Raw genomic sequence first — 18,348 nt, 5'->3', positions numbered from 1 at the left:
ATAGATAGAAGGAAGACCAACCAGCAACCTATTACAGTAATCCAGGAATAAGGGGATGATGAGGGCCTGGACTGGTGGGTAAGTATATAATAATTCTATCTATTAACACTCCAGCTTGTCTGTGCTTCTTTCTGAGGGAAGAAGCTTCTTTAAGAATGCTTCTGTGCATTTTTGTTAGGTTTTTGTTAAATTTTCCTTCACTGAATAAAAAAATCCATTTTTTCTTTCTTCTCTTCCTCCCCCCATTTGAAAAACAGACAAATCTTTGTAACAAATGTATGGAGTCAAACCAAACAGATTCCCACATTTGGCAGGTCTAAAAGTTTTTGTCTCATTCTGCATCTGCAGTCAGTTACCCCTTTTTCAGGATGCTTCCTCATCACTCATTCTGGAATTTTTTAAATGTATTTTTAAAAACGTTTCATTGGCCCTCCTTTTTTGACATCATTATTGCTAATTCCCTCCCTCAATTAAAAACCAAGGAGGAAAAACTCCCTGTAACAAAGAGGTAGCATAATCAAACAAATTGAGTGCACACAGTAATCATGGGTGGCTCTTTCCCAGGTCCTTTTTCTAACATAAATAGGCACTTATACACACAGAGAGCTTCCTCAGAAACATCCCTATTAGGTGAGCAGATGGAACTCAACCATGTGCCCAACTGGGGGATAGCTCAGATTACTGTCCACAGCCAGAACAAGGAAGCCACACAAAGACTGATTTCCTGTCTGGGTGGACTCTCAATTTGGGAAGCTATTGATTAGCAACTCACTGAGTATTTTAAGCCCTTGTCCAAGGATAACTACCTGTTGGATAAGATATCACCCCAATGTAAAAAGCCCATCTTTCCCACAAAGTTGGGCAAGAATGTTTTGTTTTGATAATACCCTGGGGATCCGAGCATGCTGTTGAGTAGAAGACATTATTTTCTATGGGAACTTTCAAAACATTTAGGGGAAAGATGAAGGCTGGGAAAAAAGGGGCCAGTCCTCAGGAAATCCAGACAGATAAGGGAACCAACACTCCTGCTTAGTCAGGTAACTAATAGTACCAAATATCTCAGCCAGTGTGGATAGTTTTAAAAAGTTTTACCGATGCCTCTGTACAGTAATTTCTCCATATACTAGTCTCTACTCTCAATTATCTCCCTGAGAAACTAAAAAAATTGAGCAAAAGCAATTGGTACAGGTTCCATATAACATACGAGCAATCTGTACTATTGCCTCACTCTCTCTACCTCCAAATGGGTAGATGTACTTCACAGATAAGGATTCTTAACCACCTTTGTGTTAGGGACTTCCTGGGCAGTCTGGTGAAATCCATAGATCCTTTTCCCAGAATGTGTTTTAAATAAAATCTAGAATTACAAGGAAAACCAGTCATTGAGATAATGATATAATTGATAATAATAGAATTTTTTTCCACATCACAGTACATCAACCATAGAACCATTGTTCAGGAGAGCAAAACCTTTTGCTACAGTTTGTTTCAGCAGATATTGAGTGTACAGAGCAATGTGCTGAACATAGGGAAGAAGGAAATAGAAAGTTCAGATAGAATGTTGACTCCAGAGTCAGTTGACTAGGATTCAAATCTAGCCTCTGATTCAACATTGGGCAAGTCACTTCTGTGGGTCTCATTTTCTTCACCTGTAGAAAAAGAGTGGTTCCGTGACTTTGCTTAGGAACTCATTGGCCCCTTCCTGCTCCAGGTCAATGATTCTGTCTCTTTCCCTTTCAGTCTGGTAGGAGGGAGGAGGAGATAAGACACAAACCTAAATAAAGATCCACATTATTGCATGTCAGGAAGGCCCAGAATGCTTTGCATAGACCTTGCTGGGATTTACAAGCCGTAGACAGCTTGCCCAGGATTAATGTGAAGCCCCGTCGATGAGATCACGTCACTGACATGTCAGAAATTCCCTTAGAAAGTTAACAAAAGCCAGGCGCTATGAGAGTACTGAAGGACTAGCATGAATCCTTCATGGAAGGCTTCCTGTAAGAGGTAGCCTTTAAATTGGTGTTTTGAGGATTGGTAGGAATTCATTAAGGAAAGAAGAGTAAAGGAAATTCTCCAGTAAAATAAGGAAAACCAGACTAAACTAGATGTGCCAGTGCAGTTATATAAAAGGGAAAAAACCAAATACTGTCTAATTCTGATGACCAGGCCTCAGAAAAGAGGGACTGTCTCTTCGTTCTTTGCAAAGCTGGAGGGTCCTTTGGGATTGGAATACTGAATGTGCTATCAGGTTTTACCAAATTTGGGGTTTTTTCCCATTTTTTGTCTGTTCTGGATGGCAAGGGTTGGCTCTTTAAGGAGGAGAGAAGGTGTATATTCAGAGATGAAGACCAATATATGAACAAAAGACACCTTTAAAAATGTTTTCAGTCATTTAATTAAAATTGTACCTCCTGTGTGTCAGAGGAAAACCAGTTCCTACCCACAAAGAGCTTCCAGTTTTAAAAGTCAGGAAGTCAATCTATAAGCATTTCTTTTAAGAGTTTACTATTAAGTGCAGGGGATACTAGGAAATGAATAGGGACCTAAGAAGTCAAGTCTACAAACATTTAAGAGTTTAAGTGCAGGGAAAATAACTACAGACCTGTACAAAGTAGATGGGAAATAATCTGAGAAGGGAGGGCCTCCTGTAGAAGGTGGGCTTTAAGCCGAGTCTCCAGGGAGCCCAGGAAAGAAGTAGTCCCAGGTATGAGTGACAGTCAGCACCATGGCCCAGATGCTGGAGAGAAGGGGACGGTATATGAGAGGAACAGCAAAGCATCCAGTGATGTTGGTGGGAATAGACTGAAGAGGCCATGTTTTTAACAAGAAGGCTATCAGGGGTCAAGGAAGGGCAGGAAGTAAGACCCAGAGATACTAGGGGCTGACGATTCAGCCTTTTGAGCATGGAGAAGACCCCTGACAAAGTAGCCATAGGTATAAACCTCCAAACTTAACATCTGCTGGGCAAGCGAGGGCACGGGTGCCATTTGACCAGCCAAGCAGCTCTTGACCGCCGGAGATCAATGAAGTGAATGATGGAGTAATTGCTTAAAACTAGCTCGAAATTACCAGACCTGCTGATAGGGAGATTCTGGCAAACCTTTTAACGGGAACCAATAGGTCACAGTCCCTTCCCTTCCTCTCTGGGGTCTGGGCAGCTGAATTAGGAGACCTGGCTCAAATCCCGTCCCAGTCATTTAGTATCCATGTGAACCCTGGGCAAGAAGCCTCAGGAAAAACAAAAAAAATCCCCACACAGAGAATATCGTCCCCCCATCCTACGATAACAGTGGTGAACTGAGATAACAAAAACACTTTGTAAGCCATTCTTTCAGGCAGTTAAGTTGCATGATATAAGTGGTCCAAACTTTTTATATTGGTAAACTATGGACCCTTCTCAATTTTTTCAATGTATAAAATTAGCATAAAATTTTAAATGTTTTAAATAGGTTTACAAAGGGATGGTTATCCAGACATTTTTTAATTTGCTCATAAATCCCTGATACCATTGTGGACAGAGCTCTGGACTTGGGGTTTAGGAAGACCTGAGTCTTCAGAGACTTGATAGCCAGCGACCTTGGATGTCACTTTACTGCTCTCTCTGTTAGTGCCCTCATCTGTAAAATGGGTAGCAATAGTACCTATCTCTCAGAGTTGTGGGGATCAAATATGAGATATGATATGTACAGTTATTATGAAAACCTTTAAAGTCTAGATATTTTAAAGCTAGACAAACTTTTAAGTGGTACATTAACAGTATCAGGTTCTGGGTGCTTGGTTCCCATATTCAGTTTATCCTGGAAGACCAGGGAAGGTCAGTGTGGCGATGATCCTTCCTAGAAGCCCATCTTGGGTCGTTAATGCTCCCAGGAATGAAGCTGGGCCTCCAACTAAGTGATGACTCAGGACAGAGGGCCAGGGTCTTTGCCTTGTCCGTCCAGTCAGTGTCTTTGGGTTACTGAGCTGTCTCTAGAGTCAGATATTGGTGAGGGATGGTCAGAGGCCCAATGAAGATGGACCCGGCTCAGTCCAGCTTGTCAGCACCATACTGTGTGCAGGGCTGTGCGAATTGTCACAGGATACAAAGGTCAGCAGGATTGGGTCAGTCAGGGTTGCCAAGAATCTTGTCTGCTCCTGGTTTTATAAGAGCTGCTTATTCTACAGGGACAGAGACCTTCCTCTTTGTCTTTTACCTTTACTTTGTCTGTGAGACCCTGCTCCAGTGATGTCTCCTTCCGGCCTCATCTGTAGACCTGGGAGATTGGATTAAATTATGTTTGAAGTTTCTCCTATCTCTGATATCTCTTCTTCTAGGGCCCCTCCCAGCCCTGATATTCTCTGTTCTAATAGAAGCAGTGGGTTTTAGGGCTCCCCAGCCCTGATATTCTTTGTTCAACATCCTATTTCTATCTGAAATAACTGTTTTAGAGGGTTCCTTAGCCCTGATATTTTCTGTTCTAACAGAAGCATTGGGTTGTAGGGCTCTCCAGCCTGATATTTTCTGTTCTAATAATCTATTTCTAACTGAAATGTATTTTAGGGCTCCCCAGCCCTGATATTTTGTTCCAACAGAAGCACTAAGTTTTAGGGCTCCCTAGCCCTGATAGTCTCTGTTCTAACGGAAGCATTGTGTTGTAGGGCTCTCCAGCCCTGATATTCTCTTTTATAACATCCTATTTCTAACTGAAACATCTTGTTTTAGGGCTCCCCAGCCCTGAGAATCTCTGTTCTAACAGAAGCACTGGGTTTTAGGGCTCCCCAGCCCTGATAGTCTGTTCTAACATCCTATTTCTAACAGAAACATTGTATTTTAGGGCTTGCCTAGCCCTGATATTCTCTAACCGAAACATTGTGTTTTAGAGCTCCCCAGCTCTGATGTTTTCTGTTCAACTTCCTATTTCAAACGGAAACATTGTATTTTAGGACTTTCCAGTCCTGATATTCTCTGTTTTAACAGAAACATTGTGTTTTAGGGCTCCCCAGCTCTGATAGTCTCTGTTCTAACATCCTATTTCTAACAGAAACATTGTATTTTAGGGCTTTCTAGCCCTGATATTCTCTGTTTTAACAGAAACATTGTGTTTTAGAGCTCCCAGCTCTGATATTTTCTGTTCAACTTCCTATTTCAAACTGAAACATTGTATTTTAGAGCTTTCCAAGCCCTGATATTCTCTGTTTTAACAGAAACATTGTGTTTTAGGGCTCCCCAGCCCTTATATTCTCTGGTCAGCATCCTATTTCTAACTGAAACGCTGTTTTAAGGAGGGGAGTGTTTGTTTGTTCTTAAGAAATAGAATATTTTTTCCTGTCTGACTTTGAAAGGGAACTGATATGTCTCAGAACAACTTGATGGAGTCAAAAGGCAGTGGCCATTTCTCTCTCTCATAGAACACATGGTTCTGAGTAGAAATTGAGGCCAGAGTTGCCAGCACTGCGGCTGCAGCCTTTGTGTCCACTAGATGGCACCGGCCTCAAGCCACTGGCGAAAGTGGAGCCAGTGCAGGTCTCTGGCTGAAACTGGACACCTTTGTTCCTGCCTGGGTGACTGGGGTCAAAGACCAGAATATTCGCCAGCAGCGCCAAGGTGGTGGGTCCCCCGATTGCTGTGGATCTTCCTTGCTTGTTTTGGGGTGACAAGGCTTCACCAGCTTACGGGCTGGCCCCGCAGTGGTGGAAAGGATCCAGTCACCTTCCTGGCTGGGGTGGGCCTCCTGCTCCTGGCCTGAGAGGCAGTAGGTGGTCAGCACAGGATGACACAGCCACTGGATGGATTTGTTTTGGTTGGCTCTCCTTATTTGTTACGAGGGAAATTCCCTTGGGATTGAGGGAGTCCCAGCTGGGAAATAACAGTGATATAAGAAGGAAAATATTAGGGAAACATTTCAAAAAGGGGGGGAGGGCACAAAGACCAACAAATTGTGGTCTGTTCAGAGTGGCTTATCAGAAGTGACAGATGTGGACTATTCAAGAAAGACTCATGAATGAGTGAAAAAGCAAACAAGCAACATCAGAAAAACTCCTGTGATGTAAATAAAAAGAGATAGCTAGGTGATTTTGTGGGTGGAGTGCCCCAAGTTCAAATCCAGTCTCAGGCCAGCTTGGTGGCTTACCCTGTTTACCATGATTCACCGGAGTAGGAAATAGCAAACCCTCCAGTATCTTTGCTGAGAAAACTCTTTGTCCGTGGGGTCATGAAGAGCTGGACACAACAAAAACAAATGAAAAGAACTAAAATGTATGAAATTGAACAAAATTTAATTATAATAGCGAAGTCAGTCCCTATAAACGAACAGGTTTGGTGGATAAGAGTAAATATTAACATTCAAATCCTGCCTCAGACTATTGCTAGTTGTATGACCTTGGACTAGTCACTTAACCCTGTTTGCCTCAGTTTCCCCATTTGTAAAATGGGAACAATAATAGCACTTGCTTCACAGGTTGTTTTGAGGAGCCAATAACATAACATGCCAAGCTTTTGCTATAAAGTGCTATAAAAATGCTGGCTATTATTATGAATTAAAAAGAGACACAAAAGTATACTTCCATGAGGGAGGCCCCGCAGTGGATAGTTGGCGGGAAGGTGTTGACTTCCCAAACAGACTTTGGATAGTACTATTGCTATTGGATATTGCCAGGACTATTAGTTATTGTTATTACTATTGGATATCACCATTGTGTTTGATGAGAGCTTTTTCTTGTTTCTTTTAGATACTTCTGATGAGCAGAATTCACAGTCCTCAATGGAAAATTCAATGAACAGTTCGGAGAAAGTCGAAATACAACCCTCTGGGGACAACGATATAACCACAGAAGCATCAAATAACTCTCAGGTGCTCTCACTTTCCGGGCTTTTGTTTGAAGAAGGGAAGGGCACTTTAAAGAGGCATTATTCCCACTGATTTTTATCAGTGTTTGACGTCAAAGCAGCCCCAGTGCTAAGTCAAACACTTCAGCGGGTTCTTTATTTGTGTCTTCCCCCCTCCCTCCCCTTTTGTGCCTTAGTCTGAGCTGTAGAAGAAGCTATCTCTTATCAGGTAACACAATGGAGTCAAAAAGAGTTCAAAGTCAGCCTCAGACACTTACGAGCTGGGTGACCCTGGACAAGTCCTTTCACCCTCAGTTTCCTCATCTGTAAGATGGAGATAATAATGGCACCTTCCTCCCAGTGTTGTGAGGATAAATGGAATGAACATTTATGAAGCATTTTGCAAACCTTTTAGACACTATAAATACAAATGATTGTTAATAATATTTTTAGTATTATCATTCCTAGGATCAGTGAACCCAAACTCCCTCCTCTAGAACTAATCAAAACCAAGCGCTCGGAATAAGGGCATTTGCTTCCTGGACCTTGAGAGGAGTTGTTGAATCTTAATCCCAGACTCTGTCCTGACCAGTAGCTTCTTCACTGCCCTTAGAGAAGGGCTTCTTCACCCAGGCCCCATCCATGTGTTTTTTTTTTTTTTTAAAGAGATTTTTAGTGACTGAATTTTTTTGGCAGTCTAGTAAAGATCCCGTCTCAGAAGAGGTTTTTTTTGGGAAGCAGTTAGATAGCTCAGTGGAAGAGTGCTAGGTTTAGAGTCAGGAGTTCAAATCTGATTTCACAGTGGCTGTGTGACCTTGGGCACTATCTTAACCTCTGTTTGCCTCAGTTTCCTCATCTGTAAAATGGGAATAATAGAGCCTGCCTCCCAAGATTGTGGCAAAAATCAAATGAGATAACACGATGCATCTAAAGCACTTTGTAAAGCATGATGTAAATATCAGCTGTGATTATTAACCCACAAATCTCTCATAACAGCAGCCAAGGTCCTGGACGTGTTCAAAATGCCTTCTCTTTACCAGATCTTTTTTTTAGTTTATGACATTCTGAGAGCATGAGACTTGAGCCTTTTTCTTTTCTTTTTTTCCTTATTTTAAAAAATTGATTTTATCATCACCTTCATTTCCTACTATATGTGCAGAGCCAGCCATCTCTGCAAAGAAGGGAGGAAGATAAATTCTAGTCTCTTCTCTTGGGCCACTTCTAAGACATCATACGATAAAATATATATTACAGCGGGGTTTAAAAGTGTCCAAAGGACTGAGTTCAAGTCCATCTCCCACACTAATTTGTGTCCTTCAAAAAGCCATTTGACATTTTGGGGACCTCAGTTTCTTCATATGTAAAATAGGAATAAAAATCTCTTCACAGGTCTGTTGTGAACAAACTTGTTATCTCAAATGAGATAAATTGGTGAGAGGTATTTATTGGGCTTTTATTTACTGTAGAAACCAAAATCTGAATTCAGAACCATTATACCAACCCCTCACAACAACTCTGGGAAGGAGTTAGTTGGTATTATCCCCATTTTAGGGTTGTGGAAACTCAGGCAACGTTTGCCAGGTCACATAGCTAGTAAATGTCTACTTAGATTTTTTCTTTCTTAGTTATTTCCACTCATAAAAACCACCTAATGTCCTAAGGGGTCTTTTGTTTATTTGTTTTTTGCTGAGACAGTTGGGGTTAAGTGACTTGCCCAGGATCACCCATCTAGGAAGTGTTAAGTGTCTGAGACCAGATTTGAACTCAGGTCCTCCTGACTTCAAGGCTGGTGCTATGTGCTAAGGTTTTAAAGAAAGGGATTGTAATCTATAATTTTGAATTCCCAGCTTCTGGAAGAATACCAGAGTGTTTCAGCCAGGATGTGATCCCTGCCATCTTTGTCGATACAAATTTAGCCTTTTTTTTAAGAAAGTTTAAACCAAGTTTCTCCCTTGCACAGAGGCCACTGGAGACAACTGAGGGTGCATTCTCACACTGTCTAACCTAAACATTGCCTTGTGATCTCATTCCTTTTTTTCTCTCTTTCCTCCCCTTCTTTCAGGATTTGGAAGGAGCACCACCTTCTAAAAAGATGAAACTAGAGGCTTCCCACCAAAATTCCGATGAGATTTAGACACGGAAGTAGATTTTTCCAATCCCATTTTTACCGAAGGTACACCAGTGGGGGCTTCACTCTAGAACACCCTGACCTACGCAGCTTCTCATGGATGAGAACAGAACTCCTAACTTTTTAAAAGTTTACTGAGCAAAAAAAGAAAAAAAAAGAAAAAAAAATTCCAAGGAGACCTAGGAAGATGTGACTTCTCTCAGACACTGAAAAAAATACAAAATGGAACACTGATTTATTTTATTTTATTTTTTTTTCCTGTGAAAGCAAACGTTCAGAAGTTCTAAGTTACTGTCTTTGGCAAGATTGGAGTCACCAACTCAGGAGGGTCTAATGCACTGTTTCTTTTAAAAAAAAAAAAAAAAAAAAAAAAAAGGTCCCAGTTACATTTGTGTTGCTGCTGTATCTTTTCATTTCTCTATTTAACCATGTAAGATATTTAAGGATGGTACAGGTCAGTTACTTGCTTTTTTTTTTCTTGATCGTTCCAGCAATTCCATCTGCTTTGTTTTTGTGCCTTGTGTCCCTGAGAATAGCTCTTGAGGTCTGATTTTTCCCCCTTCTCCTCAAAAACTCCCGCTCCTAATCCCACCCTACCTCCCCACTTGCTTTTTGTGCCCTCTTGTTCCTAGGCTGCTGCCAACTCACTCATGATGCCTGCCCCATCCTTACCTCAAGAGGGAGCAGAGATTGGAGGAAAAGCAGAAACGTTAGCCATTTTCCCCCTTGGAGAAACCGGGGAGCCTGAGGTTGTGAGCACAGATTTGGGGTTTGAGCCATACAGCCCTGAGCTCCGGCCCAGGTTCTGGAGGTCGGTGGGGATTTTCTTACCAGGTAGTAGGGCAGGGGTGGGAAGGAGGGGAGGTTCTCCCAAAGTGGCCTCCTCCCATGTCCCCAGAGAAGGGGTCTCTGGCTGGGGATGCTGCAACAGCTCCCCAATTTGCTGCTCTTTTTAAAATCTCTCTCTCTCTGGGAAGCGGAGCCCCCTCTTAGGGGACATCACCCCACCCCTCTCCACTTGGCCATAGCTTTGGGACCAGGTTAATGATTGTGCAAACCCCCCTCCTTGAGACTTGTCCCGGCGCTTCCACTCCTCAGTCACCCGGAAATGCATTTCTTAGCCCTCCAAGGTGGAAAATGGCGTTTTTAGAAATTGGTGTATTCTCTGCAGGCTCTGTACCAAGGTCTGAGGCTGGGGAAGAGGGAGGAGGATTGGGGGAGGCCAAGAGGAGCTGGTGCTGACCTCACTTTTCATAGGATGTTGCTTGGGCTTGCCCTCTGCCTCCTCCCAGCCATCACCCTTCCATCCTGCCAGAGCCAAATCCCCCCTTTTTTGTTTATTCCTTCTGGCCCAGCAGAAAGGGCATTCTTCAAACAGCTAACGCCTCCGCTAGAAAATGGGCTGTGCGTGGAGGAGATAATAACCTTTGCGCCCTGTTGGGAGAACAGCATCAATACTGTTTCCTTCAGTTCAACTGCAAGTGCCCCTTCTGGGTATGGTTAGGAAAGCTGGCTCCTCCGGGGAGACATTCCGGCTTCCTGGCTCCCATAGAACAGAAGCCTGTGGTTCAGTCTTGGACTTTGGAATCTCTCTTCTCAGCATTCTCTCTTACAGCCTTTCCAGTTGTGGATTCTCTCTGGAAGTCCATCCCTTTTACTCCGGTGACACTTCCTCCAGGCGGCTGACCTGCCCGCCAGAGTCTCCAGGCTTGATTTTCTATGACTTTCCAAGGGGGTCTGGCTTTTCTTTTTTAAATAAATCTATTCCTGCACTTCGAGAAAAAAAAAGTTTAAAAAAGGAAAAAAAAAAGTTCCTGCATTTCAAATACCTCATGCAAAATTTCTCCTTCAATAAAGGGAAAACAACTCAATCTTGAATTTTGAGTTAGTGATGCTCAAAGGGTAGCTCTCTTTTTAAAACTTAAATAAACAAACATCCTCGTATCCATGAATTTTTCTCCCCTGGGCAGACATTCGTGCTGTGAGAACTGTGCATTGCAATTTCTAGAAAACGAAGGAAATAACTTCGATTCTCCTTTCACTTGGTGAGGTGAAAGGCTTTATCTGCAAACCCTACGATGACCTTTGATTCCGGCTCATCTCTGTTTGGATGATATGAAGGTGCATTTGGAGCTTTCTTTCCTTTTCTTTTGGGAGACCAGAGGTTCCGATATAGACAGCCAGAGGAAAAGTGGGTTTTTTGTTTTGTTTTTTGTTTGCTTATTTTTTAAAGAAAGGGCGAAGTGCGTTGGGGTCGTTCGCACCTCTTCAGCGCCATCCCCTCTCGAGGACCCGATAGAGCAAGATGGAGCAGGGATGAAACGCTGAGACCGTCGCTAGTCTTTCTCTGAAGTGCCTGAAAGCAGGAATGGACCCGCTGCCACACTTGGGGAAAAAGGGGGTCTTGTCGGATCCCAGCGGTCAGGAGGGCGCTCCGAAAGACATGGGCAAACATGGGCTGGCCTGCCCTGGGCTTGATGGTGACCGAAACTTCTTCTGCTGACCACGTTTAGAAATAGTGCAAAAATCCAGATGTGCTTCCTGGGCGGAGCTCACCGAGCCACCCCGTCCCCGCCACCCGGCATCAAGGGATCTGTGGCTTGAGCAGCGGGCAGGGAGAGAGGCCCACGGGCCTTCTGCGCAGACCGGCCCCTCCCGGGATGAACCTGACCGTGTTCCCCGGGGGAGGGCCTGTTTCGTGCTGGATGCCGCAGTGACACATTCCAAATAGTGCTGGCACTTCATGAAACCAACCATCAGTGACCCTCGCGGCAGTTAGGGTCTCTCTTCTGGGTGGTGACCTCCTTTCATAAAAGTCTAATGGTTTGGAATGTCAGTTATCTCCAAGGACCTGTTAGAAGATGTAAAGATTTTTTTTTTTTCCAATGCCTAATCGTTTTGGGTTTTGATTTTTTGGGTTTTTTTGGTTCATTTCCCCCCCCCACCCCCACCCCTCATGGTTTTTTTTTTTTCTGGTGTGTTGTATAGAGGTATGATTTTTTTCCCCACTTATTTATTCCATCAGTAGATATGGTTTGTACAATGTACAATGACTCCCATTTAAAAAAAATAAAAGAAAAAAATTAAAACATGAATGCCATATCCCCGTTGTCTTGTGTTTGTTGAGTCAGAATCCCCTATAATAGGAAGAAAGGCCTCCAGGAGGCCAGGTGGAAACCCACCTCCCATTTGGTCCTAGCAGAGCAGCCCAGGTCACGACTAAATGACGGCCTCAGGTCAGCTGGGGAAGTATCGGAGGCAAGAGCTCAACTGGGTTGTTCTGACTCAGTCAGATGCATTCTGGCTCTCAGGACAAAGAAACATATCAGAATCTCTGTGAGGAAAACCCAGACAGGCAGCAAGTTAGATGTGATTGGAACAAGTAAAGAGCTAGACTGTGTGCGGCCGTACAGGACAGTCAGGGCTAAGGGACAGCCTCAGCCATGAGGGGCTTCTGTCCTTCTGGTCCTGAGCCAGAGCTCGGGAGCTGGGTGCCGGTCTCTGAGTCCCCACGGCCCCGGGGCAGGGACAGCACTGACAAACCTTGACAATTCCGATTAACTGCAGAACTGTGCGGCCCCATAAAAATGGTTGGCCCCAGGTCCAGGACAGCCCACTTGCCTGGGAATTTGGCTACGAGATGGGTGACCTTCTACCTCCTGAATTATCAAGCTTCTCCAGAGCATCTTTGTCCTGGGAAATTCTGGCAAACCTCAGTGTCCCGAGCTTTACCTTTCTCCTCCCTCTGCGTGCCTCAGTTTCCTTGTCTGTAAGATGAGTGATTTGCCCATTTCCTTCTCCAGCTCATTTGTTAAGTGACTTGCTGTGATCTCATAGCTAATGGCTGAAGTCACATTCGAACTCGTGAAGTTGAATCTTCCCGACTCCACCCTTGGCACTCTGTCCACTGGGCCACCCCGGCTGCCCACCCCAATTTACTCATCAGAGAAAAAAATTGAAGTTTTTGTGTGACATTCAAGGCCCTCCCAACCTCCACCTATCTATCCTTCTCAGCAAACCTTATCTCAGATTATTATACTTTAAGCACGGGAGGCTCTAGCCAAACTGCATCCCTGTTACCCTAATCCTCTGAGGCTTTGTTTATACCATGAACCAATCAACAAGGATATGCTATAGTGACAGCCTCTGTGTTGGGTTCTGGGAAGACAAAGAAAAAATAAGTCATAATCTCTGCTCTCAGGGAGTTTACATTCTATCAGGAGAGCAAACGTGTGTAGGACGGTCTAAAAGTCTTAATGATGTTTTAACCTATTAAAACCACACTAAGACTTTTTGGGAAACCCTATATAAGTAAATACAAAACTAGATTCAGAGCCATTGGGGCTGGGGGAATAGGGGGAAGGACATTAGTAATCGATGATTAAGCTTCAAAGAAAATAGGATCCTAAGGAGTAAAAATGAGTGAAATTGAATCGAAAGTGAGTTTCTTGTCATGTCCAACTCTACATGTCCCATTTGGGGGTTTCTTGACAAAGTTACTGGGGTAATTTGTTACTTCCTTCTCAGCTCTTTTTACAGATGAGGAAACTGAGATACACAAGGTTAAATGGCAAGCTAGATTTGAACTCGGGCAGATGACTTTCTTGATTCCAAGCATATTCTTATATGAATAAGGATATGTATAAACTATATAAGGTTATATATGAATAAGACATTCAAAGACCACCACATAGGTGAAGTCTTTGCTTGATCAGTAATTGCTGCCCAAGATTCTTTTTTTTTTTTTTTTTTTTTTTTTTTGACACTAAAGCTTTTTCTTTTCAAAAGACACATGGATCATTTTTCAACATTGACTCTTATAAAACCTTGTGCTCCAAATTTTCCCCTCCTTTCCCCCATCCCCTCCTTTAGATGGTAAGTAATCCAGTATATGTTATACATGTTAAAATATATGTTAAATCCAATATGTGTAAATATATTTATACAGTTCTCTTGCTACTTGCCCACTATTATGTTAAGTGCTGGGGATGAAAAAGGGCAGAAACTACAGTCCCTGCCCTCAAGGAGGTCCCAGCCTAAAGAATTCAAATAAAGACTAGTTATCGTATTGGATAAATTGGAGATAATAGTGTTAGAAACTGGCAGTAATCAATAATGTTATAAATAGGAGGTAATCAATAGAAAAAGGCACCAACATTTGTGCTGCTCTCTAATGCAGTGGGTACTTGAGTGTTAGAAATTAGCAATAATCAATAGTTATAAATGGGAGATAATCAATAGAAAGAAGGCGCTAACATTTGTTCTGCTCTCTAACACAAATAGCTACTTTAGTGTTAGAAACTGGCAATAATCAATAATTTATAAATGGCAGGTAATCAGTAGAAAGAAGGCACTAGTATTTGTTCTGCTCCTCTCTAAGGCAGGTGGCTTCTTTCCTGAGTTTTTGTCTCCTGTTCTGCTAGACTTTAAGCCTGATGAGGGCAGGCAGGGTTTCTCTAAATTTTACATCTTCCCCCAGTCCTTAGCACAATGCCCTGTACACAGCAGGCATTTAATAAAGAATGGAGTTGAGTTTGAATATGGCAAGGATTCATGCATGAGATTTGGGATCAGGAAAGTGACTCAATATTCAGCTCAGACTCCTCCATAGCTTCCAATTGCTTCCTGGAGCTTATCTCCCTGGAAATAGAAGCCATTCCTCATTGATCATATTTTTCAACAGCCCATTAAGTGTGGAAAACCCTCCACACTGGGGATCCTGACATAGGATACAGGAGTTTCTCACCAAGGACTCTGCCCTAGTTAGGATCTTCATGTGCCCCATGGCAACCCACCAGCTCAGTCCTTGGAATTGCACGGCACTCAACGGTGCATTTATTAAGCATTTACTGTAATCTAGGCACTACTTTGCAAGGCAAAAATACTGTTTCTGCTTTCAGGGAGCTCACAGTCTAATGGGACAGATGCCAGGTAAATTGGACACGACTCACAGAAGAGATGGAAGGAAATCTTGCAGGAGAAGATACTGCTGAAGGGAGACATCGCCTGAAAGTAAGCTTTTAAGCTGAGTTCTGAAAGAAGGCAGGAAAAGCAAGAGTTAGAAATGGAGGGAAGGGCATCAGTGACCAGTGCAAAGGTGCAGAGACAGAAGATGGGATGTTGTACATGAGGAACAGCAATAGATTAAACGGATTAAAGCTTATGGATGGGAGTAAGATATCTGACAACTGACAATATAGGAAGGGGACAGCATGTGGAAGCTTTAAAATCCAAGTGGGATTTTCCATTTAATCCTGAAGGTCATAGGGAGCCACCGGCTATCAAGCGGTCACACTACAATTCTGAAGGATCACTTTGACAGTGCAGGACTACCTGCAGTGGGGAGAGACTTGAGGGAACAACCTAGAAGATTATTGTGATTTTTTGTTCAGGTGAGAAGAGACAAAAGTCTTCTCCCTTTGAAGAGAAGGGAACATAACAGTGATCCAGAAGTTTTAGTTCAGTTTAATATTTAGGCATTTGGGACATTCTGACAATGAAAAGAGAAGAAGGAAACATGCATATATTAAGTACCTACTGTATATCAGGCACTATGAGAAATACTTTACAAATATGATCTCATGTGATTCACAACAATCCTGGGAGGTAGGTATTATTATTGTCAACATTTTACAATTAAGGACAGGGGCTTAAGTGCCTTGTGTGAAACATGCATATAGTAAGTACCTACTGTATATCAGGCATTATGAGACATACTTTACAAATATGATCTCATGTGATCCACAATAGCCCTGGGAGGCCAGTAAATGTCTGAGGATGGATTTGAACTCAGCTCTTCCTATTTTCAGGCCTGGTGCTCTATCCTCCTGAGTCACCTTCATGCCTGCTTACTTTCTATATGGACTTGAGCAACTCCTTTCATTTCTCTGGGCCTCAGTTTTCCTACCTGTAAAATGAAGAGGGTAGGAGAGATGACCTTCAATGTTCTTTCTAGCTCAAAATTCATGATTCCACATCTCCCAGGGGATCCAGTGACAGCCCAAGCCTAGTCCTGAGGGACATGGGACTTCTGGATAAAACCCGAGTTCAAATCCTGCCTCAGATATTCACTAGTTGTATCTCTAGGGCCAAGCCCTTAATTTCTATGGTCCTCAGTTTCCTTTTCTGTAAAATGAGGATGGTCATAGCTCCTATTTCCCAGTGCAATTTCAAAGATCAAATGTGGTAATAAAGTACACTGCAAAATGGAGTCTATGTTTATTGTCACTAACCCATGCTATATATTAGTACACATAATCTAATCTATTGATTACCTCCTATTTATAGCATTATTGATTATTGCCAGTTTCTAACACTAAAGTAGCTACCTGCGTTAGAGAGGGGCAGAACAAATGTTAGCGCCTTCTTTCTATTGCTTACCTCCTATTTATAACATTATTGATTATTGCCAGTTTCTTTTTTTTTTCTTTTTTTTAATTTAACTTTTTATTTACAAGATATAGGCATGGCTAATTTTACAGCACTGACAATTGCCAAACCTTTTGTTCCAATTTTTCCCCTTCTTCCCCCCCATCTTCTCCCCCAGATGGCAGGTTGACTAATACATGTTAAATATGTTAAAGTATAAGTTAAATACAATATAAGTATACATGTCCATACAGTTATTTTGCTGTACACAAAGAGTTGGACTTTGAAATAGTATACAATTAGCCTATGAAGGAAATCAAAAATGCAGGTGGACAAAAATGTAGGGATTGGGAATTCTATGTAGTGGTTCATAGTCATCTCCCAGAGTTCTTTCGCTGGCTGTAGCTGGTTTAGTTCATTACTGCTCTATTGGAACTGATTTGGTTCATCTCATTGTTGAAGAGAGCCACGTCCATCAGAATTGATCATCATATAGTATTGTTGTTGAAGTATATAATGATCTCCTGGTCCTGCTCATTTCACTCAGCATCAATTCATGTAGGTCTCTCCAGGCCTTTCTGAAATCCTCTTGTTAATCATTTCTTACAGAACAATAGATTATTGCCAATTTCTAACACTAAACTAACTACCTGCGTTAGAGAGGGGCAGAACAAAGGTTAGTGTGCTGGTGTTCATTCATCCAGTTGAATCCCACTCTCATGATTCCATAGCACATGGAGTCCATGGGATTTTCTTGGCAAAGATGCTGGAGCCATTTCCTTCTCCAGTGGTTTAAGGCAAAACAGAAATTAAATGATTGGCCCAAGATCACACAGCTTGTCCCTGAGTCTCCCTTAAGCCCCAGTTCATCATCTATGAAAACTGGATGGCTTGTGAAGCTCTTTTAGCTTTCGATATAAGGTCCTAGGAGCCCATCAAGCCATGTGGTTTCCCTGGACCTCTGAGGACACGCTTACACAGACAGACTGACTGAGGGAAGACTACTTTCCTTTCCTCTAAGACTGTGATGTTAGTGGGGGAGAGAGGAATAATGACCATCCTCTGCCAGCAGCTTCTAGGAAAACTGGTTCCTTTGGGAAGAGGAAATGCATGAATTTAGCCATGAGCACAGCTGCTGCTGTTCTGATAACAGATGCTTGGTGCTTTATCTAAATGGTCCAGCTCTACCTGAAGCTTTATTACTGTCCTTTTAATTAGATTTTTTAGCAATAAGTGTTGACTAAATCATGCCATGTGTTTCTTTGTGAATCACATGGAAGGGAGGAGAAAAGACTCTTAATGGGAAATGGGACACAAGCTATCCCTTAGCCGTACTTGGAAATTTCCTGGGAATAAGATGATGGGAGGGTTCACAGATATGTGCCAAAGACAGGATGTGTTTATGAAATGTTACATGAGAACCGTTGGCTGGACAGTCAAAGGATTTGAAGAGTTCTCAGAAGCACTGCCAGTGACAGATGGACGCAAGAAAAAATGCTCCAAACCTTTGAATCATAATAGACATGCAAGTGAAAACAACTTTGAGATGTCCCCTCAAAACAAGTAAATTAACAAAAATGACAATAAATGTGAACAATTAATAAAGAATTATTTTAAGTCAATGTGAAGTTGGGTTTTTTTTCCCCCTTGGGATCTGAATTGGACTACTTGATCAAGAATCCAGATAGCAAATGGGAAGAAGGAAAACTTTCCAGAGATAGGCAATAATGCATTTCTCTCTTTCTTTCTAAAAAAAATTATTACTGTTGTATCTATAACCTATATCAAACTGCTTACTTTCTCAATGTGGGTTATGAGGAGGAAGGGAAAGCATATGGAACTGAAAAGTTTCCCCCCCTCAATGTATTTGAGCATTTATTTATTATTGTTATTATTTTACCCAGTTGTATACAAAACAAATCTTTTTACATTTGTTTTTTAAAATTTGGGAGTTCTAGATTCTCACTCTTATCCCCACCCACAATTGAGAAATCACCTGTGAAGTTATGCAAAACATTCTATAAAAATCAAGTTGTGAAAGAAAACA

At 42.2% G+C, this 18,348-nt stretch overlaps 1 protein-coding gene across 2 annotated transcripts in view; it reads left to right on the top strand.

Moving 5' to 3' along the window:
* BCL7A (BAF chromatin remodeling complex subunit BCL7A) overlaps window positions 1-9,308 on the top strand; it is a 33,492-nt gene extending 24,184 nt beyond the window's left edge. The window contains exons 5-6 of one of the 2 annotated variants that reach the window (XM_031948527.1): window positions 6,709-6,830; window positions 8,868-9,308. In XM_031948527.1, coding sequence (XP_031804387.1) covers window positions 6,709-6,830; window positions 8,868-8,939 — 194 coding nt within the window. In that variant the 3' untranslated portion in view covers window positions 8,940-9,308. The remainder of the gene's footprint in view (window positions 1-6,708; window positions 6,831-8,867) is intronic. The other variant, XM_031948528.1, reaches the window with a different exon arrangement.
* Window positions 9,309-18,348: the final 9,040 nt, after the last annotated feature.

Source organism: Sarcophilus harrisii, chromosome 1 (assembly GCF_902635505.1).
Source record: "Sarcophilus harrisii chromosome 1, mSarHar1.11, whole genome shotgun sequence".
Classification (NCBI taxonomy): domain Eukaryota; kingdom Metazoa; phylum Chordata; class Mammalia; order Dasyuromorphia; family Dasyuridae; genus Sarcophilus; species Sarcophilus harrisii.
Note: the sequence above shows the minus strand (reverse complement) of the source record. Positions and strands in the feature narration are given on the sequence as shown.